We start from the raw sequence: 27,062 nt of genomic DNA, 5'->3' as shown, positions 1-27,062 counted from the left end.
TAGAGCCCCTATCCTCATGCAGCGTATATCCTACAAACTATTAAAGACCGAAGATTCACATCAGTCTCTCTTTGCCTAAACATTATGTATCTGGAGCAAGGCCCAGTATGGTTATCTTCTGGTCAATGGCAGAATCAGGGCTAGGTCCCAGTAACATAAGTATTAAGAAACTTGGCAAAGGGCCTTGTAGGGGGAAAAAATACAGAGCTTTCTAAAACCATTGATGGAGTCCTGTTAAATAAGGAGAAAATTCAGAATCGCTCTTAGATCTTAGCAAAATCAGCAGATTGAATGTAAATAGGTAAAACAGAACATGAGTGTTTTCTGCTAACGTTTGTTTTGTTTGTAGGTATGTTCAAGAGAGCTAGAGCTTTTACTATAAAAAACCATGGCTGTAACTCTTATATATGTAGGGGGCAAGAAACTGCTACAGAGCCTTTTTCTAATTTATTATTCATTGATATGGTTTTGATATGGTCAGGGAATGAACTGTTCTCATATAAGTGAATTTTGCAGCTAGTCAAATTTACTTTTAAAACACAAATATGTGTCTAACATTAACTATTTCTAATTATTTTAAGAAATATTATATACTTCCTGCCTTTGTAAACAAAATGTACTTAATATATATTTTTCCTACCTTATGAAATGGTTTCCTGTTATAGCGTTAGGTATGTGAGGATTATCATGTATGTGGAAACAGATTTTAAAAGCATAGAGTACTAAATAAAGCTAATTAGTTATAATAAGATATTTTACTACAATATAGGCCTGTTCTCAACACCAGCTGAAAAAGGTAGAGATATTTACTCTTACATCAAATGGTTCTAGGCAACTTTCTGAATTCTCATTTCTCCTTGAAATAATTTTCATTCCCACCCCTTCACTTATTCATGTCAGCCAATGTTTCTTCCTTTTGTCAGTTTACCAGTTTATCTTCAGCAGTCTTCTTTATAATTTGCTGATTCCAGTCTCCTGGAAGCAAGAAGACTCACTTTTACTAGACTTGCTTCTAAAATGTGAATTGGTAGACTGAGCTGGAGTTTGCAGAACTTTGCTGTGAATAACAGGTCTGGATTCTGTGGAAAGATAGGGCAGCGTAAGGATGTCTCTGACTCACTCAGTGGCCTCCTCCGATACTTGGCAGAATAGATGTATAGTAAATGCTTGATGAATAGACTAATCTTTCTGCTCAGAGGCCTTCTTGCTCCCTTCCTGGCTTTTGGCTGCATTCCAGGTGTTCACAGTTGGAAAAAGGGAGCCCTCAAGGGGACAGGAGAATTAGGCTGTTTCCCATTTATGTAATATGATGGGCCATCCTCACCACTCTCTTTGGGATCCTTTGGAGTAAAGGGACAGCTGTCATTTTACAGATGTGAAGTCTTCAAACGCTCTCCAGGCCTACTGCATTCTGCACCAGACTTAGGACCTATCAGTACCCTACTTCCACTTTCCTTTTTTTTTTCTTTTTTTCTGTTTTAAATTTAGCTTTTTGGCAAAACTGTACCAAGACCATACCAAGTATTCATATTATTAATATATTTTATACAACAACATTTGTTTCAAAATTTTACAATCAGAGGCTAGACATTTAGTGGGCACTTCCTCTTATAATCACTACACTTATGACAAGGATTTTGCTCTTATGGTTCATTCAGAGACCTCCAGGAATAGCACAGATCGACAGTAGGTGTGGAGTCTCTCATTTGTACAGATGGATTCATTACCAAATCAAGAATTCCAAACTTCACCCTGCAGACCATGAAATATGGTGGGGATCCATCGCACCTTCATAAACTGCCTATTGTTACTAGAATAAAAACTGCAAAAGACATACATACACATTGGGAAAAGGACTTAATAAAGATGCTTGGATTTGAAAAAGTACATTCTCTTCAGTAAATACAAAACTGAAAGTGGTTAAACATTTAATAAGAGTAGAGCCCCTTAAAAAAAAAATTAGTCAAGCCCCTGTTGCCACAAGGACTTCCAACAAAGGAGAACATGAATAACACAGGCTTCAAGAGCACTAGGAAATTAGTGTACAGTGGCATTGAAAACTTGTGGATTCAGAAACAAGTCCTGATGCCATAGCATCTTCAGATTTAAAATAAAAATTGTTCTGGCTTGGTGGTACATACCTGTGATCCCAGCTACTAGGAGGCTGAGGCAGGAGGATCACAAGTTCAAGGCCAGTGTTGGCAATGTATTTTTTTTTAATATTGTTAGTTGTAGATGGGCATGATACCTTTATTTTATTTTCTTATTTTTTTAATGTGGTGCTGAGGATCAAACTCAGTGCCTCACATGTCCTAGGCAAGCACTCTACCACCGAACATATTTGGCAACGTATTTTAAGACTGTCTTAAAATAAAAATATTTTTTAAAAGGATTTGGGGGTATAGTTCAGTGAAAGAGTACTTGCTTAGTATGTATGAAACCCTGTGTTCAATCCCCAGCACCAGAGAATAAAAAGAGCAAATCATTTTTATCTGAAGATGGTGAGGAAGTGTTTTCATTAAAGTATTGTTAAAAACTCACAAATATGTCTATGAGACCAGCTTTTCAGTCACTTGGAACCCTAGTGAGGCCACTTCAAAGGCAGCTGATTGCACAGCCTTTGTAAGACAGTGCTCATTTTGCATCACGTGTTCTAATAGTTCACTCCTGAGAATCTAGTCCCATCACCAACTGTGGTTCCTCTCTTTCAAGTTCTTATAACTGATAATTTGAGACAAACCCAGCACTGTACAGCACATAGCCAAGAACTCATTATTTGATACTGAGCCAGGAAGAGCTATGTGTTTTTGAAGAAAGGCCTTTTGTGTTATTGAATCTATATGTCAGTTGGTTTAGTCTGTTTAGAGTGGCAGCATATCATCTTCATTTTCTTATGACATGGTGACATGGTGACATCATGCAAAAAGCAGACTAACAGCCAATCATAGAAGTGAGCTCAGGCCTGGTGATAGAGAGCCTTCTGCCCAGGATGGACCTGGGAGGTGAGAAGAAGCCAGCAAAGTTATGATTGTTTTATAGGCGTGGCTCCACCAATGACTGACTGAGGGACCTGAGACAGGTCTCTTAATTTCTGGGTATTAGTTTCCTCCTTATAAGAGCATAATTATCCCTGTTTACCCACCTCAGAGTTTAGCAACTCAGATGATATAGGTAGAGGAGCTTTTGAGCATCCTGAGTACTCTCTGCAATTTCTACCGTGTCATATATTGCTGAGATTCTGGCAGTGAAATATTCTAGAAGACCTTGAGTTCCTTCATACCACATGATACATCAGTGTCACACACACCTACAAAAGAATAAAGGTCTCTTCTGGACCTCTCCTTTTAACCTGACCAGGGATTCCTGAATTGGTGCCCAGGACCCTGAGGATCCCAGTCTCAAATTCCCTCTAGAGAAGGAGACAGCTTTTCACAAAATTCATTCTTTATGAACTAGCTATGCAGACCTGAGGCAACAGAATATAGATACCAAGTCAGAAAAACGTCATCTACCCCGTGAGAAAGATGTGGTATGGTTCACTCACAACGCACCAATGAGTGTTTTAGCCAAGGGCTCTCCGTCACTTTATTCATTTAAGTATCTTGAGGATTTTCTCATGCCTAACCCTCTAGTAGAGTAGTGGACAGTCTCTGCTCTCCTGGAACTGGAAATTGTACTACATCCACTTAGATACATAGTGGCTGCTGCCATATCTTTGAGTTGAAAAAGAAAGGCTGTGCTTGGCCATGATGTCTAGGAAGACTTCCTGGGTTTCAGGATTTCATTAAGTGTACTTCAAGGGAAACTCATTCTGGGTATGAATCAGGAGCCCACAATATCAGCCTATTAGTTTTGGCTCTACCTGCTGCTTTCAGATTGACAAATGTAGCACAACATCCTCAACACAGGCACACAGAGTAAGTTAAGCCTCTGTTTCTCTGTACCATTACCTGTGTTTCTTGGATGGTGCTTATGCTGGGATTTTCTTTTCAGAACTGTCAGAATGCATTTCCTACTTCACCACCACAAGATCCTGGCTGTCATCCCCAGCACTGTTTGCACAGCTCTTTCATGTGCAGGCAGGGCCAGGGAGAAACCTCAGCAATGGCTTCCCAGGTGTCATGAAGCTTGTTAATAGGTCACAACCAGAGAGCAGGGCCTGCCTCTGCCAGCTCCTCTCCTCTAAAGAGGGATGGGGGTAGGATGATGGAAAGTCTTCATTCATTAGGCCTTACACTAGGAGGGGACATCTAGTCCTGATCCATAAGGATAAGACTCAGAATAGTAGAACTAGTAAACCAACCAAATACTCATAACTAACATCGTTTTGTACTGTGTGATCACAGACATTGTCTCACTAGATCCTCATCTAAACTTTGAAGGCTGCAGCTACCTATTTTTATAGAAGGACTTTGAGGCTCAAATTAGTTAAGTGACCATAGCATGTCAGGACAGAGCCAGTTCGAGAGCCCACAGCTACCAAAGGTCAGCAAGCATTCTTGAGCCTGCAGGTTCATACTGTACAACCCCTGAGAGCCACTGACCCAGGAGAAGCCACTCAACACTGAAATACATCCAGTTAGCCATAGCACCTTTCTAATAAAATCCCATTCTGGCCATGGTGAAATGAGCCAGGACTGTGCTATGAACTGAATGTGTTCTCCGAAAATTCATTTATTAAAGCCCTCGCACCCAATGTGACTCTAGTTGGGATAGGACTTGTAGGAGTTAGTTAAGGTTAAATGAGGTCATAAGGATAGATAGTGGTACTGAGGAAAAGGTCATGTGAGCATATAGTAAAAAGGCAGCCATCTGCAAGTCAGGAAGTGGGCCTCACCAGAACCTGATCATGCTAACACCCTCACTTCAGAATTCCAGCTCCAGAGCTGTGGGAAATTAATTTAAGCTCCCCAGTCTATGTTACTTTGTTATATCAGCTCAAGCCAGCTGACAGTCTGGTATTGAATGTTTGAGGGTTTTCCACTTAGGATTTCCAGGTGCCCAAATCTGATCCAGCCTTTAATGTCCAGTGCACCCTCAGTGCAGCCTGCCTCGTTTACCTAGGTGAGAGCAACCTCTTCCTCCCATGAGGCCCCCATGGGCCCACCTTAGCCTTCCCAGCCTTATTATATTATTGTCACTTGTGTATATAACTTATCTCCTCCCTAACATATCGCATCTTCATTCATGTGTTCAAGGAAGAGACTTTCTTTATACTCTTTATGTCTCTACAACTTTAGTCTGGCACTTAGCACAGGAGACACTAGTAAATGTCTGCTGAAGTTAGCCCTCACTGGCTGGAACCAGAGGCCTAGTGGGTGAAAGAATTAGCAGCAGCTGAAAGAATCAGCATGCCCACTTGTCTACTCAGATTCCTCTACTTTTTCTTTCTTTCCTTCTCTCTTTTTTTTTTTTTTTTTTTTTTTTTTAAACAGATTCCTTTTTCTTCCTGGCAGTCAGATCCTCCTGGCCCTGTCTTTCCACCAGGCACACATGACCAGTATGCAGCTTTCCTTTTTCAAGTCGCTGAGATTACAGGAGCATGCCTTGTGCCAGCTCCATCTTATTTTTTCTAAAACTACTACTTCCAGAATTATTGATAGTTCCAAAAAAGGAATAGTAGCCATGGGTCTGTCTCTCCCTCCTCCACCCCTCCATACAGCCTCTCACCAATGATACAAGAGAAAAAAATAGTGGTCCACAGGGCATTGAGGTAAATGATGCCCTTCTTTGGAAACTATGAAATTATGACCCTGGTCTTCTTTCTCCAAAAAATGAACAAGAATGGCTCCAGGAAAGCTTGAAGAATGCTTCTATGTACTTTACACAAAACTGAGACCTTCCCTCATCCTCCAGTCCAATCTTTCAAAAGCCCCTCAGGAAACTCTTTCTTGGTGCTTAAAGCCTTAAGCATCAAACTCAGGATGTCTGCATTCCTAGACTTGTTTCCCTGCCCCAAAGGGAAGTGCTCAGCCTAATTCAGCCGACTATTCATGCCCCTGACATCCACCTGCCACCCCTCTGCCCTTATGAATTAACCCACCAAATCTCAATGCTACAGGTTGGCCCATGCCTGCACCTCCTGATTGCATCTCTTCCACAATGTCTGAAATGTGGTTCAGAGGACATTACTAACTAGATGTTCCACTCTGGCTTACAGCCAAGCCCAAACTGGATCGGGATCTTCCAAGCCCTCATAGACTCCTTACATGTAACTTGGTAACATGTCATAGGGTGGTCCTATGAGTAGAACTTCTTAGCCCCAAGGTAACCAAACTGCCTACATTCATTTGTATCTTCTACAAACCAGGGTTTTAAAAGTAGTGACCACTGGCAGGTCATCTCACTATCTGTAAATTCACTCCATACACTGGCAACAGATAATTAGTACTGTTCTCTCCTTCAGGAGGCCAAGTAGAGTAAGTTCTGATGAATCTCTTACATTCTCTGCTCATTTACCAGAAAACAGGAGTTGATGTCTTTGAGTTAACATTGTGCCAATGCCAGCCAGATTGGTCAGTTTAATATCTTCTCAATTAGCAAATCATCCAATGATAGCATTTTAACATAGCATTTCAAAGAAAAAAATTTTTCTTAATTTTTGTCCAAAGAGGAATTAAAAGACTTCTAATAATGGAATCTTTATAAATTCTAAAGTCGTGACCATTTGACTGTGTTACAAAATATGTAGCTAATAATTAAGATAAGACTTAAATAAATGCATTATCAACAAAGTAAATGATAGGGCACACTCTTCTCAGCCACGTCAGAAGTGGCAGCACATAACCATGTGTGGAATTGTCACATAATGCAAGTCTTTAAAATTCCTTTCGGATTTGAAGGTATTAACAAGTCCCTATCAACATTCTCTAAAGGTTTTTGATGTCATTTTAGCTATTGAACAAAAATATGTGAACTATTACTTTGTTGATTTTGTTCTTAAACCAAACTGCATTATCATCTAAGAGTATGTTCTTAAAGTATTGTTAAAAGTACTTTGAAAACTTGTAAATCCCTATAATTTATGTTTCTCCTGCCTCTGCTGTTTCATTCTGTCCTTCTGGTTTTAATTTGAAAGCAGTCCTGTCTGGGTGTGTACCTGTAAAATTGTGTTTTTCCAAGTACAATTTACAGTCCTGACCTTAGATTTTACAGTGTTCCTAACCTTCTCAGAGCTTCCTCCTGTACCATGAAGTGGACTTTGGGTCACCCAGCTCTTTCATATTAGAACTATCTAATCAAAGTTACTTGAAACAGATCTGATTTTGACATTTCTTAGTTTATCATGTAGGCCTAGGGATTGAATCAGGAGAGCTTCCTTGCAAACCCATTAATTGCCTTGCCCTATTTCTTAAAATGTACACAGTTGTAAACCTAGACTGTTTCAAGACAACAGTCTCATTTATGTAAACAATTCTCCTTTTAGATTCAGTGGCACTGATGAAAACAAAGATAAGTATGGGTTGGAGTTTTTGGTGCCTGTGCTTTACTGAAACAGTTCCTATTCCCCTTACAGTCAGTCCCCTTTGCTTTCTGTTTTTTGCCTCCATACGGAATCGATCTCTCTGCATTCAGTGAGCTAGGCTAAGGGAAGACAGCAGTGGGCAGGGCCACGGGAGAGAGTATCCTACTTCTTGTGGGTGAGCTCTTTGCAGGTTTTAAGGAATAGGGCTACTATCCTCTCAGGGGGCGGGGAGTGCTTTGTTAAAGCAGCTCGTATTCTGAATCCATTTCATAGGCATCTCTCTCCATGGAAACTGCACCCTTCATCATGGATTATAATTTTTTAATGGCTACAAACTTTTGGAATCTTCTCCTCAAATTGGGAAAGGAGATTTTTAATTTTCTGCTATTCAAATATCACTTAAAATATCACTTAAATTAAACTCCATTAAGGAGTTCGGAGCCTTTGTTTTTCTTCACTCTCCCTCAGCATGTTCCCCTATGGTTCTGACTGACTGGGTGGAGGGGGACATGAGGGGTGTGTTACTGGGGCTCTTGGCAGTAGACCTGTGCTCCTCCTTTGTCACAGGTAATCGTGCAGTCGGGCCGCCATCCCACGGTGCTGCAGAAGCTCTGCCAGTTGCCCTTCCAATATTTCAGTGACCCACGGCTGATCAAAGTGCTGTTCCCTTCACTCATTGCTGCTTGTTACAACAACCTTCAGAACAAGATCATTCTGGAGCAAGAAATGAGCTGTGTTTTACTGGCCACGTTCATTCAGGTACCTCCTACATTATGCCGAATTCTCTGGCTTTATATATAAACTTACTGCAGTTGAAAGCAAAAGTGAATCAACTGTTTATTCTTTCCTTTGAAAAAGTTGTTTATTCTTATCTTTGAAAAACTTGACCAGTTTCTGTGCTTAAAAATTAATTTCTTAAATATCAGGATAGTTTCTAAAATCTCATTAATAGAACTGGGATTGAGTTAAATAATTTCTACCTGGAGAACTGCAAGGAAAGGATGTTTTTGCCACTAATGAAATGGAAAACCATACTTAGAAAATGTGTTTTAAAGACCATAGACTTCTTTACAGCTTTGACTGTTGTATTTATCTTGCTTTCACTCTAGCTACAGGGAACGGGTAACAGTTGCTAAGGAAAAATCAATTACAACTTGGTTTATTCGTAATTTTTAAAATGTGATTCTCACATATGTGCATTCCAGGAGGGGTGAATAAAAGCCTGTTGTATTGCATTTTTTAATCTAAAACTTTTAAGTACAGCCTTATGGTGCTGTAGAATCAGTGCTATAGCAAAGTAATACTGCCATATATAAATTAACTCAGTCAACTGACAACAGAGATATCAAGGTGACTATTCTTTAACATTTGCTAATAACTGATTTTTGTGTTATTGTACATCTTTATTTTCTGAAAATATCCCATTATCTTTCAAATGTTCCACTATAAAATCATTGTTTTTGCTCCTTGATACATATATGATTAGTAGACATTGCTTTTCGTTCTTCATAATAGTGAAACAGAAAGCAGAATTCTGTAGTATTGTTCTGTATTCTGGCTAATATACATTACCACCGTGAAAAGAGGGTGATAGTGCCCAGCTGCTTGGAAAATACAAAGGTTGGCTAATGAGTTCCCCAACCCTTCTTTAATTAGTAGTTTACATTTTCTGAACTACCCTCTGTTAGATCATCAATTAATAAACACAACTAAGTCAATTACATTTATAAATGTCTTATTTTCAGATTATTATATATGACTCTGGGTTCCATTTTCTGAAAATGTTTTCAAGTCAGACATTCAGATCTACATGTATGGATTTTCAAACTGTCTTAGGAATAAATTAAAATCTCAATTAAATTTATAGTACAGCCAGACACAGTGGCACATGCCTGTATTCCCAGAGACTCAGAAGTCTGAACTAGGAGGCTCACAAGCTCCAGATAAGTCTCGGGGCTTATGAGGCCAGGCACAGTGCCACATACCTGTAGTCCCAGCAGCTGAGGCTGAGGCGGGAGGATCACAAGTTCAAAACCAGTCTGAGCAAAAGCAAGACACTAGGCAACTCAGTGAGACCCTATCTCTAAAATAAAATACAAAATAGGGCTAGGATGTGGCTCAGTGGTTGTGTGCCCCTGAGTTCAATCCCCGATATGCAAAAATAAAAGGGGGGGTGCTCATGAGGTAGCTGAATGGTAGAGCACTCCTGGGTTCAAGTCCCAGTAACCAAAAAAAACCCCCAAAAATGATAGTAATAACCATCATATCAACAGAGGATTCTTCATACATTCTTAGCACCTTATGATTAAGTTAAATAAAAATACATTATAGAGAATTTTTTAAATGTCATCTCTTTCATTCATATTATTCATTCTTGCATTTAGCAGGTAACTTATGCATGTATACTGTGTACTGGGCCCTGCTGTAGGCATTGGGACTACAGCAATTAAAATAAAAAAAATTAAAGCTCCTTTCTTCACAGATATTTCCTTAAACAAAAATAAATAAATAAATAAATAAAAACAAATAGTCTGTCAGATGATGGTAAGTGCTATAGAGAACAGTAAGGTGGAATCAAGGGCCAGGGACTGCAAGAAGGTGATATGTGGCTTTCCATGGCATGAATGCAGAGTCCTCAACCAAAAATGATGTTGAGGAAAGACAGTTGTGCATCTATGCCAACTATGCTCCTCACGCTTTCAGGTGCTTAAAAAACAACTGATAAAAGTATAAATGATATCAGAATCTAAAGGTCATATGTTTTTCCTATTTTTATATGATATTGATCACAAAGTACTTCTAACAAACTTTTTTGCAGATCCTATAAAAATTTCACATATTGCTTTTTGTTTAACATATTAAATTAGTGAAGTTAAATCAAGTTTTTTTTCTATAAATATGTTCAAGAGAATGACAATATATTGGATTTAGTTTATAAAATGGTTCTTCAATGTCCCCATGTATTAAATTATCAATAGAAAAGGATATTAAAACAGGAGCTGATGGTTTGTTGCAAATTCTAAAGATTTACATATTATATTCTACATTTTTCATTTTCTATCTAAAAGTAAAATTGCCAGACTTTAATATTTAGCTGAAGCCAAGCACAGTTGCACACATCTATAATCCCAGCTACGAGAGAGGCTGAGACTGGAGGATCACAAGTTTGAAGCCAGCCTAGGCAACTTTGTGAGACCCTGTCTCAAAACAAAAAGCATAAAGGGTAAGAGATTTAGCTCAGTGAAGGAGTATTTGGCCAGCAGTCATTGGGTCCTAGGTTCAATCCCCAGAATTAAAAAAAAAAAAAAATTTTAGCTGCAGAACACCCATAAGGATCGTTATATTTGTTTTTGTTGGCTAATTGGTTTGTTTTTGCATTGGTTTTTGTTTTTTTGCTTTACTGGGGATTGAATCTGTGGCACTCTACTACTGAGCAACATTTTCAGTCCTTTTTTTTTTTTTTTTTTTTTTTTTTTGAGGTGGAGGCTCACTAAGTTGCTGATACAGGCCTCAAATTTTCAATCCTCCAGCCTCAGCTTCCTGAATCTCTGAGTTTATAGGTTTGCACACGCACACCCAGATTTATTTGTACTTTTTTTTAACAAAAGTCTGAAAAAAATCAGTCAGTAGTTTAAGATCGTAATTGGCTTAAGTTTTAGATTTACTAGGTATGAAGTTGTAGTTTCCAAAGTGAGCAACAACCTGGCCCCTGGTAGTATTTAGCATGATGTAAGTCATCACTGTTTGTTTTAAATTTATGAGAACCTGGACTATGTAACATCACTTTCTTTAGCTTTTATGTAGGGGTTCCAGATTATGCGTGCAAAAGTGGTTACATGAATCAGAAGTATATTTAAAGCTTCCCTCAGTGAAGCTCTATTCAGGGTCTTTGTATAAAAGCAACTTCTCTTCTCACACAGGATTTTGCACAGGCTCCAGGTCAGGCAGATAACCAGTGTTACCAGCCCAAAGGTACGTCCTTATTGAAACTATATTTCATGTGTTAACCAAATGGACATGTTTGCACCCTCTTTTCTGGAACTGTTGAAAAAATTAATTTAGTACTTGAAGTTTAGATGTGAGTAAAGAAATCGATTTTGTCATAAAGCCCAAGGACAGAATAATATGCAGAGAAATCTATGGAAGTAAAAGAAAAGCAGAGAACATTTTTGTATTCTTACCGCAGGCAAATATACTAAATAGTGAATAACCACTAAAGAACCGCTTTGTAATGCAGAAGATAATCATATCATTAACATTGGCCTACGTTGCTCATATGAATGCTGGAATCACATAGGTTTGGTTCTCTATCCATGTTCAGAGTAAAGTTTTTAGTGACAGTAGCCCTTATATCCCTCCTAAATTCAAGTACTTGAACTTTTTAATCAAAAACTATTGTTTTACCTGGGAAAAGCCATTAAATTAGCAGAGTTCAGGGACCAAAATATTTATGTGCTTTTTTTCCCTGTATTGTTCCCACTGAGGAGTTTTCCTGTAGCCAGAGTCAACAATTTAGAATTTTAAACTGCATTTTTTATTTTTTAAATATTCTGCCACCCAGACTGTAATTGATAAGTACAATTTGGTCTGTGTTTGGCTGTCATGGTAGTATCTCTAGTTAATTAATATAAGACCCTAGTCAAGATTTTCCCCATTTCTTCCATTAGTTTGATAATGTTTGAAGTATTTGTTCAGAATCCCACCTCCCAGGAGGCCCCTCTGACATGCCCACTCAGAATCCCTTGGAGAAACCTTGAGCACTTGCTCTCATGCGTGTGTGCGCTCTCTCTCTCTCTCTCTCTCTCTCAGACACACACACACACACACACACACACACACACACACACACACATATATATGTCATCTACAGTGGGTAGGTATTGTAAAGTACTAAAGCTGTTACAGTATCATGAAAAAATGTCATGTGTTGTTGACTCAGGTACTCAGTAAACAGAAAGCTATGCAGCTCTTCAGAAATTCAAGTCAACATCATAATCAGTACCATTTGCCTAAGCCAGAATTAGTGTGCAAGTTCAGTTCTGCCCTGACTCAGTCACAGCCTTTTTTAAAAAGATATTGAGAAAAATCAGCATAACTTTTAACTATTTCTTACGATTTTTACATTTTTGAATATATGTAAGTACTTAGAAAAAAATTCTAATAACGTTATTTTTAATTGTACAGAAATTATATTTATTTTATTTATTTTTATTTTTTGCCCGTAAGACATAAACCTTCTTTCTTTACTCTTTCTCCTGCCCAAAAAAGACGAGTCACCATTTGTGGCATATCTAGAAGGTGCAGTCCCCAGAAGCTGCCTCCATCTGCTTAGTGGGCCTAGAAGTCTCAACCTTCTTTCTTTTCCAAAGGACCTCCTTCTGTGGTTTTCATGCTTTCCCCAGTTACAGCAGGGGAAAGATTTTATTCTGGAGAATTTCATTTCCACAATACTAACCGAGATCCTCCTCATTTTCTGCTAGAAAAGCTCAGGCAGAAAAGCTCTGTTCACTCGCAGAACAACAAATGAGCAGTTGGTCTGTGCTTTCTTCTGAAAGAGTCAACACTGCCTAAACTACAGCTCATATTATGCTTACTTGATTAAAAAAAAAAAATCTTACCACCTAGCCAGTTTGCATCTTGAACATCTGTCCTCTTTTTGCTTAAATTAAGTCCCCATAAACTGTCTCAAGACATTTTGAGTTCATTGCCCAGGTAAACCTCCGAGTGTAAAAGCAAATTCTGGGAGCTCCACATTCTCACTGCAGAGGAAACATCTTGTTTTCAAATGCCCACTACTCCATGACTCCTGGCTATGAGATTGTTTGCTTTACCTATATCACTGGCCAGTGGAACTCCTAATCATTCCCTCTGCTGTTAGATGGCAGCTGAATGCCAGATTTGGACAATTTTAAAGTTATATTAAACTAAATTCATATGTTATACACTGCTTTAGAAAACAGATATCATTTGGGCTGGGGGTGTGAGCTCTTGCCTAGTATGTGTGAGTCCATGGGTTCTATTTACTAAAAAAAAAAAAGTCACCAGTTACATACAGATTTAAAGATAGATATATGGCTTTTTTATTTTGTTCATGTACTTATTTTCCCTGATTATTAATTCTGGAGTCCAAAAACAATTTTTTCCATAGGTTTTACATATGGGTTAATGTCTCAATATTCTGGAAGCACAAACTGAACTGTGGTAAAATATATTTTATACTACAGATAGGTGGGTATAGAGATAGATCAGTCACCTTATTCACATGAAATGTATTATGATTTATTTGAAGTGATATGTGCTTTGTACTAATTAAAATAAGTTTAATTTCTTAAACTGCAAAGAATATAGCTCTTTTTAATTTAATTCTTTAGTCTCTTTTTCTGTCCCTCTCAGGAAAATGCCTTGGTTCCGAAGACTATCTTGAACTGGCTAACAGATTTCCTCAGCAGGCCTGGGAAGAAGCTCGACAGTTTTTCTTGAAAAAAGAGAAAAAATAAATGTTTTGTTTGGTTCTGTGTTTGAGTACCTTGTTAATATTTTAAATTGTTCAAACAAACGTTCTAACTGTTCCTTAAGAAACTTCTTCTCATGTGTTTATACTCTCCCCCTACAGTGTAGATATGGTATATACTTTGCACTATTTATAATGACTGTAGATACTTTAATATTCTTCCTAATTTTGCAAGTTTATTTCACTTATACACAATATTTTGGAGTGTGTTTAACTTCCATCCTATGATAATACATAATTTGCATTTGTAATATGGGCAAAAATTAGATACAAAATTAGTAAGTCAGTTTTGTCCTTGTAATAAAATAACTTATTCTGTTTCAGTGTTGACTTTTTGTGTTAAAGAAGTACACATTTGAAATAAAAGTGTTAATTCCAACTCCTAAGTTATCTTAATTAAAGATTTAATTAAAGTTTGCCAGCTCTAAATTTTCCTTTTTAAGGTTCAGAGCAAAGACGTTTACAACTTTTGCATTCTAACTGCACACTCGCTTGGGGGTATTGGAAGTGAATTCGGAGCGTTGTATTCCTTGGTCTGCCTGAGCTTTTCTAGCAGAAAATGAGGAGGATCTCGGTTAGTATTGCGGAACTGAAATTCTCCAGAATAAAATCCGAAAGCATCAATCTCCCTTGAGTATTTCCTCAAATAACTGTGAAATGAAGCCACACCGAAGTAGAAGTAAAACAGAGGGTCACAATGACAATAATACTGTGCCCCGCTCACAGCTGGACTTGAGAAGTGCCTGGCTGGGAGATGTTGACCTTTTCCCTATCGCTTCTCATCATTTCTCCACCTTAAGTCGACGGTCAGTGCTAAGCCCTCACTGAGTGACATGAGTAATAATTTCTGTCAGATAAGAATCCAACACTGCCTAGAGAAAAGATCTCGTTGGGAAAAACTGATCCGAAAAACGATTAAACGCAAGATTATTGGGGGGGGGGGGGGGCTTGCAAACACGTTTTACCTTTGTAAAAAGCAAACTTACCTACCTAATATTCGGGACACTTCTTTTTGGAACCTCACAGAGCTGCCAAGTTATGAATATGCTGTTTTTACTTTACAAATCCAGGGAAAATAAAAATAAGTCCGATTAAAAAAAAAAAAAAAGATAAAAGGCGAAGTCCTCCTGGTGCTCTGGGCCCTCCCGCCGCCGTAAGACCCTGACGTTTTCTGGGCCTCGACCTGGCCAGGGCTGCCACCCCGCGAGTTTCGACTCCACGTCGGGGAGTGTCAGTGCCTAATCCCGGTCCTCGGGAGGCCCCTCCACTTCGGGTGGCGCGCAGGACCCAGGACTCCGGCCGCCGGCCGAGGTGCGCAGAACCCCGAGCGCCGCGCGGCAGGACCGGGCGCCGCGCACCGGGAGGCCGAGGCCGGTCCCCGCGGCCCCCGGCTCTAGCGCGGCGGAGCGGGTGGAGGCAGGTGTCGCGGAAGGCTTCTTCCCAGACCCACAGCCGCCGCCGGCTTCCCTAGCGGGAGAGGAGTTTCTGAATCCCGCCGACCCCGCGCTCCGGGGCGTGGGCACGGGATCCTTGTAGCTGAAAGGAATCATCAAGTATTTATAAGACTTCCTGCAAGACGCTCCCCAATAGAATATACTTCTTATCTGGTGGGATATTTGCCAAAAAGCCATAAATAATTGAGACAGCTGTGATTAACCTCCCAGAAACCATACCAGAATTCGCAATTAAACATTTAATTGAATGGTCTCATTGCCCCTGGTCCCGGAGGGGTGAGGGTTTGAGAGAGCGAAACCCCGGCCCCACCCAGCCGGGAGCCGGCGAGGATCAGGTCTGGGGCTCCTTGGTGACTCCTGACCCACGAGTTTCAGGAGGTCTCCAGTTCCCTTCTTTAATGTGCGCTGGCCGAGCCGGCGGGATTTAAGCTCCAACTCCCCCGGGTTTATGACTTCTAAACTCTCCCGGGATGGAAGAGCGCGACTCCCAGGTGAACGCGGGTACATCTTGTTCCAATTTGCGGAGAACGCAGTGCCACCACAGGATTTCTCCTGGGACAGGGACAGCCTCCCGGGTCTCCCGAGGCTCAGGGGTCACAGGCGAACAACGCTGCGCGGAGGCGAAAGAGCTCAGCTGGATTTACCCAGCCTGGGAAGTTGGTCCGACTGGGTACAGCTGGGGCGAAAGCAACAACTTTGTCGGAGCTTTAGAGCCCAGAATTTGAGTCAAATAGTAAAAGCTGCCCAAGACTCTGGGGAGCAGCGACATTTGAGCGCCCAGCGCCGTTGCCCAACCGAATTTCCTGCTCCGGTCCGCAACTCGCTTCTCCCGGAGCTCTGCAGGGCTTGTCACTCCCGACACCCAACAGGATGTTGGAACTACTGCTTCCTGCCCAGTCCCGGAGCCTCTCCCGCCCTGCAGATACTAGCAGTCGCGGGAGCTGTGACCTCGAATCCTGAACCCGGCCCTTGTTGAGTTAGGTCCCCATCTTCGCCTCCCCTAAACACCTTCTTCCCTCCCCAGAATATCTGGGAAAACCACCTGGGTCGTTTCTTCCAAGTCTCCTTGCCATGCTCTCGGGAAGTTTCAAGTCTCAATCTGGGAAATTACTCCTCACTCTCCCTATTCTTTCCCCTTTCCTTTCTGCTTCTCCTCTCTCGCTACCCAGCCCTGAGGTCTCCAATCTTCTATATTCAAACCGCACCTTCACTTAAATATCCTGCTCTCCTGCTCGCCTCTGCGTTCACTCCCTGACCCACACTCCCTCCAGCTATGACCTTCTTGACCAGAAGGTACTGTGGCCAAAGGCTGGCTCACCAGGCACTCCCCACTCTGGCAACTTTGATGCTGGGGTCCCAAGTGCTTTATAATTTGTGCTGCTCCCCACTCGGCTCCACATCTGGATCTCAATGAAGTTATTTCCTTGTGACCTTTCCTGCTGCCATAGCCATTCTCAGTCTAGCTCTATTTGTCTGCATCTTCTTCCATGCACAGTCTCCATCAACAAGGTGCTACTCCATAATTGGTCAAACAATCCTCATTATTGCACTGCATCTCAGTATTTTCAACAAAGTTTACCTTTACATCAATCAGACCCACATTTAAAAGCCTCTAATCTTCCCTCCATCAGATTAATAAACTCTGAATTTCCTGCTTTTATCACGACTCCTTTGGGAACTTACTTCTCTGCAAATAATTATTCATCCATTGTTTTCTCTTTCCAGCACGGTGCTATTCAACTAATTCTCTTGCTGTCTTTGGTGAACACTCACATGGGAAAACAGGCTAACTAAATGTGCAGTAGTTTAAAACTTGCACTCGGCAGCAGAGGCAGAATCCCGAATTTTCTGAGGACCACTCTTAGACAATGCCTCTTTTAAACCAGTTTTTGCAGCTCTGACAAAATCAAGCTTTAAGTTATTCTATATTCAAAACTGAAAGGTTGATTTCTGTTTCACACCCATTAAATATTAAAGTTCATTAGGAATACTGCCACAGGGACTGAATTTCCCAGAATTATGCAGTCTTTCAATGTATTACATTGTGTGCCATAAACTTTTTCATCTCTGGGAATCCCTTTTCTGCCTCAATGTCATAGAGCTATTCAAATTATTAGATAAATCTTATTTTGAAATGTATCTAGCTAAATAACTCACTCCAATTTTCCATCTATGGCGTCTCTTCTTGAATTGAGTTTTTACTACTCAACTGGGTATCCCATGTTAAAGGTTCAGTTAGCGTACAATACAACACTTGTAATTTTTACAGGTAATTTAATTTACTGGGAAATCCCTACTGTATTACAGAGGATATTTAAAGATGATCTGGGAACCAGTATAACTGATATTTATTAAGGTAACTAACCAACCATAGATCTCTGACACCTCACCAGGGAACCATTGTACTAAAGCTATAGAATGAACCCTTTCCCTGGGAACCCACATAGAAAACAATGCACCTACTGGGTGGCTAGCAACAAGAGAAAAATTATGTTTGAAACAGTACTATAGAGAGATACAGGCACCTTAATATACAATAACCACTTTGGGTAATTTCCCAATATTTGAAAAAGGAACGCTCATATAAATATTGAAGAGGAATTAGGTTTATGATCTATGGATGATGAGAGAAAAGATAATTGAAATTAGATAGGTAGATATTTCAATTCATAGCATTAAAATACTGCAGCCTGTCAAAAGCAAAAATTCAGAGCTAATTAATGATTAATGAAATTATTCTATAATCTATTGTTTCCTTTTTGATAAAAAAAAAAAAGAAAAACCAATATTCCGTATAAATCAAAAGATTTCAAAAGTAATATTTATTGGAAGTTTAGTCCCCAGCCCAATAAACAGTCAGGAGATTAAAGAAGAAATCTGTATTTCTGCATGGGATGGAATGGTCTAAGTTAAGGGAATGAAGCCTCAAAGAACCTAGCCCTGATTATTAAAACCGTTTCTGGGCACTTGAGAGGTAAAGCTGTTCCTCATTAACTCTGCATATCTCTTCCCTTATCTCTACGTTTGCAGCACTGTTTCCTAAATCCCAAAGAAGGGGAATGTTCCCTTTAATATTTGTGCTAGCATCACCTTGGCTTTCAGGAAGTAAAAGATAAACGTGGCTCATTTTTCCCACCTCTTCCCATTTTCTTTCAATAATTGCCAGCAACTCTCCATCTCCATTGGGGTTGGGAGTGGGGAGTGGATTAGTATGTATGGCGGAATCCTGCCAAAAGTTCTGCTGAAAAACCCACAGTGGCCTCTGGCCAGGAACACAACTTAAGGCTCTCTAACAGAAGGCACCTATTCCTCTATCCAGTTGCCCCTCAGGCACATTTAGCCTTTACGTAGGCTAGGATGGCAACTGTCCACCACCCAGTTAGGGCGTGGTCCTCTTACAAAACAAACCCTGTACAAAGAAGGTTGCACTGCGCGTCATCAAACTCTATGGGCAAGGAAATGGAAACTCGACGCCAGAGATACTTGAAATCGTAATGGATTGGCTGGTAGTCTGGAGACTGCCTGAGTCCGCCAAGTGAGGGCTGGTCTCCGGAAAGAACTGTCCCAGGCTGCCAAAGGGTTAAATATTTGCAAAGGGTAGAACCTGAGCCTCCCGGTTTTTGTGTGTGTGCTTGCCCGGGGGCCTGCTGGAGATTCAGTATCTCTCGGTTATTTCCTGCGATCACGAAAACCCGTTTTCAAAAAAACAAGTCGCAAGGGTTTGAAATGTCACACCAAATGACCTGGGCACGGCATATCCAGGGGCCATTCCCAGCCCCCTCCCACCCAGGCCATCTCCTACCCCCTCCATTTCGGGTCTGGAAAGAAAATAAACCAAGGACACGCCAGACTGGTTCTGGGTGGACTTATTTTCCCGGCAGCCGCGATCCTAGCGGGGGCTTGTTGTGGCTCCTTCAGTGTATCGCTTGCAGGTGATGCCAAATGCAGATAAGGAGCCGCCGCCCGGCCTTCTCCTCTGTCTAGACTGGGGAATTAATAAATGCAGCGAGATTGATCACGTCGCGCATCCACTTTGGGGACAGTACGGAGAACCCGGCATCGTGGCCGCCAGATCTGGCCGGGGTCGGGCCCCCCGTTCGCCCGGGGTCCACGGACCGGCCTAGCAGCTTGGCTGCAGGGCCAGGGCTGCTGGACATCGCGCCCTGGGCTTCCAACCTCCCCCTGCAAGAATAAGTGCCAGGAAGGCCCGACTGCTCCGGGCCTAAAGTGCAGCGAGAATCCGAGGCCCCAGCTTCCGAGGGCGCCAAGACTCGGCCAGCTTTAGGAGAAGGGAGGTACAGGCGTGAGATGTGGCTGAGAGGGAATGAGACTCGCCCTCGAGAGCCTGAGCTTTGAATTCAGTCAGTCTGGGACGAGCAGAGGGGTTCCGGCCCAAACAAGGTGGCCCCACGTGCCCACGTGTCTCTTTCGCGAGGCCCCCAGAGGCCGCAGGCTGCGAGCGCATGCCGGCTTCCGGAAGAGCCTTGGTGCTCGCGCGCAGTTCCAGACGCACGGCCCCGCCCCCGCGTGACGTCCAATCCCCGCCAGGCCCGCCCCCCGCGGGTGCGGAAGCTCGCTGGCCAGCCGGGTGCGAAGCCAGACCGTGAGCCCTGGAGCCTGGTGTGGAATGTGGGTAGCTTACTTAGCGGTGACTTATTTTCTTTGAGATGAGACAAACCCTTGAACCTGCGTTGGTCCAGCCTCCCGCTGCGCCAATAGCACACAGGAGCGGCTTGGCATTGGATTATTTTTTATTAAGATCAAAATATTCGTCCCACTATGAACTGGCTGTTCTCACAATAAATAACAATAACTTACGTTTGTTTGTTCGGCAAAGGCTCACACAACTCTGTCCTCCGTCGACTGATAATTTAAACATTTTTAAGGAAAGTCTTGTTTCTACTTTTGCCCAGCAATCATGCGCTTTGGGGATTGAGTATCTGTTCCTTTGGGTTATCCTGTCCTTTTCCCCCGCTAGAGCCCGGGTGAAGCCGCCTGGCAGTGCCAGGCAGGATTGAGGCAAGAACCCGCCCGGCTCGGAAAGGGCCCTGCACGGTCTCCACGCCGAGGTGGGTATGTGGGTGGTGGCGTAGAGTGTGGGAGAGGTGAGGGCAGAGCTAACCCTAGTAAATCCCAAATTCTGGTTTTGAAAAAAATAAAAGTCCTCGGAGCAGGGGTCTCCAGTCTTGGTGAAAGCAGGTTGCGTCCTGGAGCTTTTGGCTGTCCTGACCTTTTTTTCTTGGTCTTCTCTCTTTAAATAATAATAATTACAAAGGCGAGAGAATTTTCGGAGCTGGAATGGCCTGAGCATGGGTGATTCTCATGCAGGGAGCATGCGAGGTCCACGGGCTGGCAGGGAGGGGTCCCCCCTCACGTCTCCACGGGACTCGGCACCATACTGTTGGGAGTGTCCGGGAGCTGCGAGGACAGGGAGGTCACGTCGCTGCCAGAGGAGTTGCCTAGGGAACCGGACTCGGAGAAGGAGACCTGGAGCGGTGGAGACAATCAGGAAAAAGTGGGTGAACCACACCGGAGAACCGTGCTTTCGGTGTCAGGGAATGCCCCTTGGGGATGGCTACGGGCTGAGAGCAAGCCCTGCGGAGGGGAAAGCAGGTCCCTGGTCACACGCAAAGGGACCAGGACAGGGATGCGGGACGCTGCTGTCCTGTGCGCGCTTAAATCCAGGGAGTCCTGGGTTAGAGCGTGTCGTGGGTTAGGGTGAGACTGCAAGACCCGCTTCACGCTCCCCAATGCCTACAGCTGTCGCCCAGCCCCTGGTCCCATTGGTAGCTCCCTTCCCGCCACAGCTAAGTGGCTAAATTCCCACCCGCAGAATTCCGAGGTGGGGCGGTAGGGCAGGGCCTCACCAGCTGCTGGAAGGCTGGTTGGTCCAGGTCACTCTGGAGTGCGAACTCGCTGAGTGCTTTCCATGGAGGCTGGTAGGTCTGCACCTCCACTGCGCTGCCCTGCACCGCGCTCTCGTGGCGAATGGGACTGCCCGCCACCAGGGGCGTCCCGGTCAGTCCCTGCAGGCTCTGCGGGCAAGCAAAAGACACTGGGTGCTCAAGCGAGGTATGGCCTTTTCCGCCACCTCTGAGACTGCAGCTTCAGGATTTGAGGCTTGCACAAGTTTGGGAAGAGGCGCACACCCTACTGAATGCGGAAGAGCCCTACTTTCCGCTGGGAATAACCAGGGGCCTGCAAATCTGCAACCCGTCAGTGCTGGGAGTCAACCACCTCGCAAGGCAAGAAGCCTGTGCTCCCATCCCTCTCCAGGTATGCAGAGGATGTGTTCAAACCGGGTCATGCCTAGAAAAAGACACAATTCGCCAGACCAACTTTCTGGCGCTGCACACACCCATGCCACCTGGGTCCCTCACTGTACCTAGGACCCCAAACTCTAGGCTGCCGCTGGGACAAGAAGACCCTATCTCAGACATGATAATCAGGAAGCCTTAAACGCCAAGGCAAGTCTTGCTCTGGTAGTACCAACACACGTTTGGAGAGTTCAGTTTCCCTTTTATCTCCCCAAAGCCCGCCCATGAAAAGGCACACAGATATGTGGTGGGAACCGAGGCCCCACCCGACCAGTTCCTCTGACCGCGCAGCCTCTCACCGTCTTGTCATTGTGCTGCTGTTGCTGCAGCTGCTTCATAAGAATGGATTTCTTCTTGTCCTTGCACCGCTTGTTCTGGAACCAGACGCGAATGACCCGCGGGCTCAGACCGGTCATCTCCACAAGTTGCTCCTTCATGAGAGCATCTGGCCGCGGGTTGGCGGCGTAGCACGTCCTCAGAGTGTGCAGCTGCTTCTCGTTGAGCACAGTCCGCACGCGGGTTGTCTTCTCTGTCTGCTTGTGCACGTGCGGGCGCAGTGAGGGCTGTCGGCCCGACCCAGGGTCTGCGAGGATAGGGTGGGGCGAGAGGTGAGCGAAGGGCAGTCACCTACTCGCCCGAAGACACTAACCTCCCGGCGGCAGCCCTCCAGGGTCCGATTTCGTTTCCTTTTATTTCGTTTATTGTTCCTCTCTTCTAAGGAACTTTGCGTTTTCCCCTTTCCCCCCACCCCCGCTCCCAGCCGGGACTGCCCTGCAGCGATCTCCCGGGGCTGAGGAGTTCAGCGCTAGGCCGCTGCTGGACCACAGTGACTGCTCGGGGCTATGCCTTCTCCACTCACCGGACCCTAGGAGAGCCGCTCGGACCCCAGGGGACTAAAAAAGTCCTCCGAAAGAAGTCGGAGTTTCGAAGGAAGAGATAGGAAGCGCCCCCGGACTCTGGAGGGAGAAAGGAACCTACGCATACCCGGAGTCAGGTGCGACTTTGGGATCTAGGGACTGGTCTCCCACTCCTGGGGGCCTGTGAGGGCCCTTCCTCCTCTCAGAGCCCACTTCGACAGGGCTACACCATCATGCGTCTCAAACACCAGGCCTGGGGCATGTACGGGCCTCCAGAGCCCTGAACAGTTCCTTCTTGCTCGCCTTGGGGCCTCTGAGCCCTAGGTCTCCCCTCTCAAGGCTCCAGGTTCCCCTGGCCCAGCGGTGGAAAACGCTGGCACTCTCCTAGATTGGCCTCGGGTTCTCTCAATTCCTGGGAAACAGCCTAAATTCTGCAGCCTGCAGCCTGCAGCCTGCAGCAGACAGCCTGGAAACAAACAAAGGGGAGCCCCTTCCAGATCCCAGACAGGGATGCACTCAATATCTGCTTCATTTTGTTTCACAACCCTATCCAAACCTGGTCTATATATCCAGGGATATATGCTATATTGTTTGATGTTCCCCTGGGCACTTCTAGGTCCGTATAAATATTCACAAATAGCCCATTCAGCCAATCGCCTCCTTCTATAGGGAAGAAACAGAGATCCAGAGAGGGGAGAAGAGTTGCAAAGCCACACAGCATCCAGAGGTTCAGCCTGGTCTAGACATCTGTGCTATAGGCCACCAGCTACCTGGGGCTGGGGTCCCAAGGTTTCTCACTTTCTCTACCTGCCTATGGTTACACTCAGACCCCATCTCTAGGCAGTTCCTGATTAGGACACAACATCTCAGAGCTCTCTTTGATACAGGCGACTGTTGTGCCCTTATACTCTCTCCCTTCCAAGAAGCACTTGACTAAGTTGTGCATCAAATTGGGCCTCAAAATACAAATTACAGACATCTCTTTGTTGGATGTTTGGCCTTTGGTGGACTCCGGACTGCTGAGTGCCTTCCCAGCTCCCAGTTAGGAGCTGTATTACTTACATACCCCCAGGCGAACCTATCTTTCCTTTCTTACAATAGCACATATTCCTGGAAGAAATTCCAAACACGAGTCCCTCAGACAGGCACCACTTAAAATCCCCTGTTAGCATTCACTCCACTTGCTCCCAGCACTGTGTCCCACATATTCCCGGTCACGGGGAACACAATTCACAATTCCCCAAACTCATACACTCATGACATGCAATGTCTGCCTCACACAGGGGAACACAGCCTGGCTCTTAGCACAAAGTTCCGCAGTCATACACAAAAACAGTCCCAGCAGACGGAACCGCACGGAATTGGCAACTTTGGGTCAGGAGCACAGCACCCCTACAAACACGCACACACCACTGACACCGACGCAGGCGGGCGACGTAGTCCAAGAGCGCACGGCTTACCTGGCAGATGCAGGCCGCGGGCTCCGGGGAGCGGGCCGGGGCTGCGCGGGCTGCCGGCCGCGGCGCGCTCAAGCAGGAGGCCGTGGTCTGCGCGGCAGAGCAGTTCGTGCTCCCGCAGTGAGAACTCATCTCCGGGCAGCAGTTGACGGCTGCACACCGAGCAGCGGAAGCACTCTATGTGGTATACGCTGTCCCGCGCTCGCATCACCAGGTCGCTGCTGCTGAAGCCCACCTGGCACTTGGCGCATTTGATGCCGAACAGCCTGCGGGGCCCAAGGCACCGGAGGCATCAGCGTGGGCCATGCAGCCGACCTCACCTCCCATGCTGCTACCGGGTCGGGGAGATTCGTGCCCGGGACGCTTTGTGGCCCACTGGTGGCTGCGGGGACCCGCCCGCAGGGCTGCTGGGCCCAGAGATGCGCCGCATCACGCGCTCGGGGTGGGAGCAGCCTTCTCCCGGGCATGGTGGGAGCAGGAGGGCGGGCTGCCATCCCGAGTCCCAGTCCGGGCCCGGCCCCAGCAGGCGGTAGCGGAATCCCGAACTCCCGCCAGCCTCACCTTACGTAGTCCCGCTTGCAGTAGGTCTTCCCGTCTCTCACGAAGCACGTGCACGTCTCATCTAGGTACTGGCTGCATTCGGCGCACTTGAGGCAGGCGGCGTGCCACTCGAGGTCGGGCGACACCCGAAGGATAAACTGGTCGTGGATCTGACTCCCGCAGCCCACGCACATGGCGGTCCCGGGCTTCTCTGCCGGGGAAGGGCGCAGGGCCCGCGTCAGGCCTGGCTGCCCGGACCCCGGCCGTCCTCGGCCACTCCAGCCCCAACCCAATCTGCTCGTTCTTTCACTCTTTCAAGAATTGCGAGCGCAAGGAAAAGATGAGCTTTCTAATGGTCCAGAAAATTAGAAACGAAAAAACAAAATCTTCTGATTTAGTGAAGGCTTTTCGTCTCCCCCTCCAAATACTTTCGCTATCACATTCATTGAACACGGTCGTTGAATCGGTATATCTTGTAACTAAGCACTGGGGTGAGACGAGAGTAAATACATAGTTCAGCACCAAAGACGCGACATCAATACTGAACGGTGATGTCCCGGCATTTCCGCCAGCACATTCCCACTCACTGAGACTCCCTCCTATCCCGACAGAGACACATCAGCTTTCAGTGGAGTCCCTGATCATCCTTCCGACATTTCTTAATTTAAATATCTCAGATCAAGCGAGATAAATCTTTCTAGCTTTGAAAGACTCAAAGACAAGGTAACAAACAAAAACCCACATCTCTAAATCAAATCTAATTGCCTTAGCGCAAAACAGAAGCAGAATTCACACCCTGAGGTCAGCCTATCTGACTGGGGAACAGTATTTAATTATAAAGCAAAACAGCAATGTTTTAAAGGATAAGCAGTCCTAAGGAGAAATGCACTCGTTTTATTTTTTCCCCTCTTCAAGTACCCTGTCAAATAGAAGCCACTTGTAGAATCCACTAAACATTCTTCTGCATTAGAAATATTGCATATTAAGCACACGCATACACACCCACACAGAAAGACTTACTCTTGGAATGATCCCCCATAGCACCCAGAAAAGGATAATGAAAAATAATATCCACCATGCAGAAAGAGATGTGCGCAAAGTGTGCGACCAGGGGCAGAAGGAAGAGGGGTCGTGCGCCCAGCCTCTGTTCTTTGCTAACTAACTCCTCCTGCCCCGCGGAGTTGAAGGAACGACTCCGCACCGGCCCGCACGCAGCATGACGTCAGTACGCACTCGCCCCAGGCCGGAGCTGGGGGCGGGACCTATGGCGTCACCAAGCTTCCCCAGAATCGCTGGGGATGAGGGGGAGGTGATGGGGACCAGGGGGTTGATGGGCGGTGTGCGTTAGAGTGGAAGGCGGGGGTGAAGGGAGATTGGCTGGGAAGAAGAGGCCAAACCCTGATTGGCTCCTAGTGAACAATGGAGCGCAGCCCCCTCCCCCGAAATCTACAGGGATCCGGTCTCCGGTCCCTGGTCCGGCAATCCCAGCTGGACCCTGCGTCAGCGCCAAGCTGGCTCTGCGGTTGCTGCAGCTCTGAGCTTCCTCTTGGACTTGCTGGGCGGTTTTCCCAGTTGCGCCCGGACAGGGTGATGGGTACCTGGGGGTAGATGGGTCCGGTTCTCCTTTAGAAGCTTCTTTCTTTTATAAATTTTTGTTTTAAATAAAAAAAAAAAAGTCCCCTGTAGGGACGAGCGACTTGGGGAAAAGGGGAACCGTTTTGACGTGAACATTTTTCAACTGGTCACCTTTCTTCTTTTTTCTTGCTTTTGTTCTCAGAGTCCAAGCTAGAGAGAGGGGTTAGGGAGTGACCACTTGGGTCAACTCTTGAGACTTCACCACTCGAGCTGCCTGTAGAAAACAGGTTGGAGGTGGGTAGCGCCAGAATGCAGAATCCAAAGACTCTGGAGACAGGTCCTCATTCGGTCCTTGCGTCGTTCGAGGCTTCTCCTGTTTCTTCTCGTTCTTCTCCTCCTCTTCCTCCTTGCTTTCTTCTTTCTTCTTTTTTCTTATCCTTTTGCTTTTTGTTTGTTTTTAATTTAACATAAAATCTTCCCTAGTCTTTCCCCACTCAAATTGCGTAGCTCCTTCTAGGAAGACTGCTAGGGTCTAACGTGTATCCTACTTCCAGAATAAGTGATTTTTACAAACTCTGATTTTTCACAAACCAACTGCAACACAAATAAGCAGAGAAAAAAAAATGTTGCTCACGGGGTAATTTACTATCTGCACAGTGCTTGTCAGTCCCTAGAAAATTCGTGAATTCTGAGAAGAGTTCGAGCATTTTTTTTCCTTAAAAAAAAAAAAAATCTCTGTGGGTTTCGTTTGAAAGGGTTCATAAACCGGTTCATGAATTATAAATAACATTTATCCGACCATGGTGTCTGTTGTTGTTTTCCCATTAAAAGGCGGATCGAGAACCTGTATGTGCCTGGGTGGGGCGTGGGTGAGCGCCCAGGGATA

General features: G+C 44.7%; 2 protein-coding genes across 2 annotated transcripts in view; one reads left to right on the top strand and one right to left on the bottom strand.

Moving 5' to 3' along the window:
* The window catches only part of Scaper (S-phase cyclin A associated protein in the ER), a 484,560-nt gene extending 469,746 nt beyond the window's left edge, over positions 1–14,814 (top strand). Inside the window, 3 exon segments of the mRNA XM_047539576.1 lie at positions 8,020–8,224; positions 11,386–11,437; positions 13,859–14,814. Of these exon segments, the coding sequence (XP_047395532.1) occupies positions 8,020–8,224; positions 11,386–11,437; positions 13,859–13,962 (361 nt within the window). The 3' untranslated portion in view covers positions 13,963–14,814.
* Positions 14,815–20,800: 5,986 nt separating this feature from the next.
* Positions 20,801–25,679, bottom strand: Isl2 (ISL LIM homeobox 2). The gene is made up of 6 exons (XM_047535908.1): positions 25,622–25,679; positions 24,623–24,812; positions 24,065–24,327; positions 22,047–22,330; positions 21,298–21,465; positions 20,801–20,917 (listed from the first exon to the last, which is right to left on the bottom strand). The coding sequence occupies exons 1-6, from the start codon at positions 25,677–25,679 to the stop codon at positions 20,801–20,803; spliced, it is 1,080 nt and encodes a 359-aa protein (XP_047391864.1).
* Positions 25,680–27,062: the final 1,383 nt, after the last annotated feature.

Source organism: Sciurus carolinensis, chromosome 2, assembly GCF_902686445.1.
Source record: "Sciurus carolinensis chromosome 2, mSciCar1.2, whole genome shotgun sequence".
NCBI classification, from domain to species: domain Eukaryota; kingdom Metazoa; phylum Chordata; class Mammalia; order Rodentia; family Sciuridae; genus Sciurus; species Sciurus carolinensis.
Note: the sequence above shows the minus strand (reverse complement) of the source record. Positions and strands in the feature narration are given on the sequence as shown.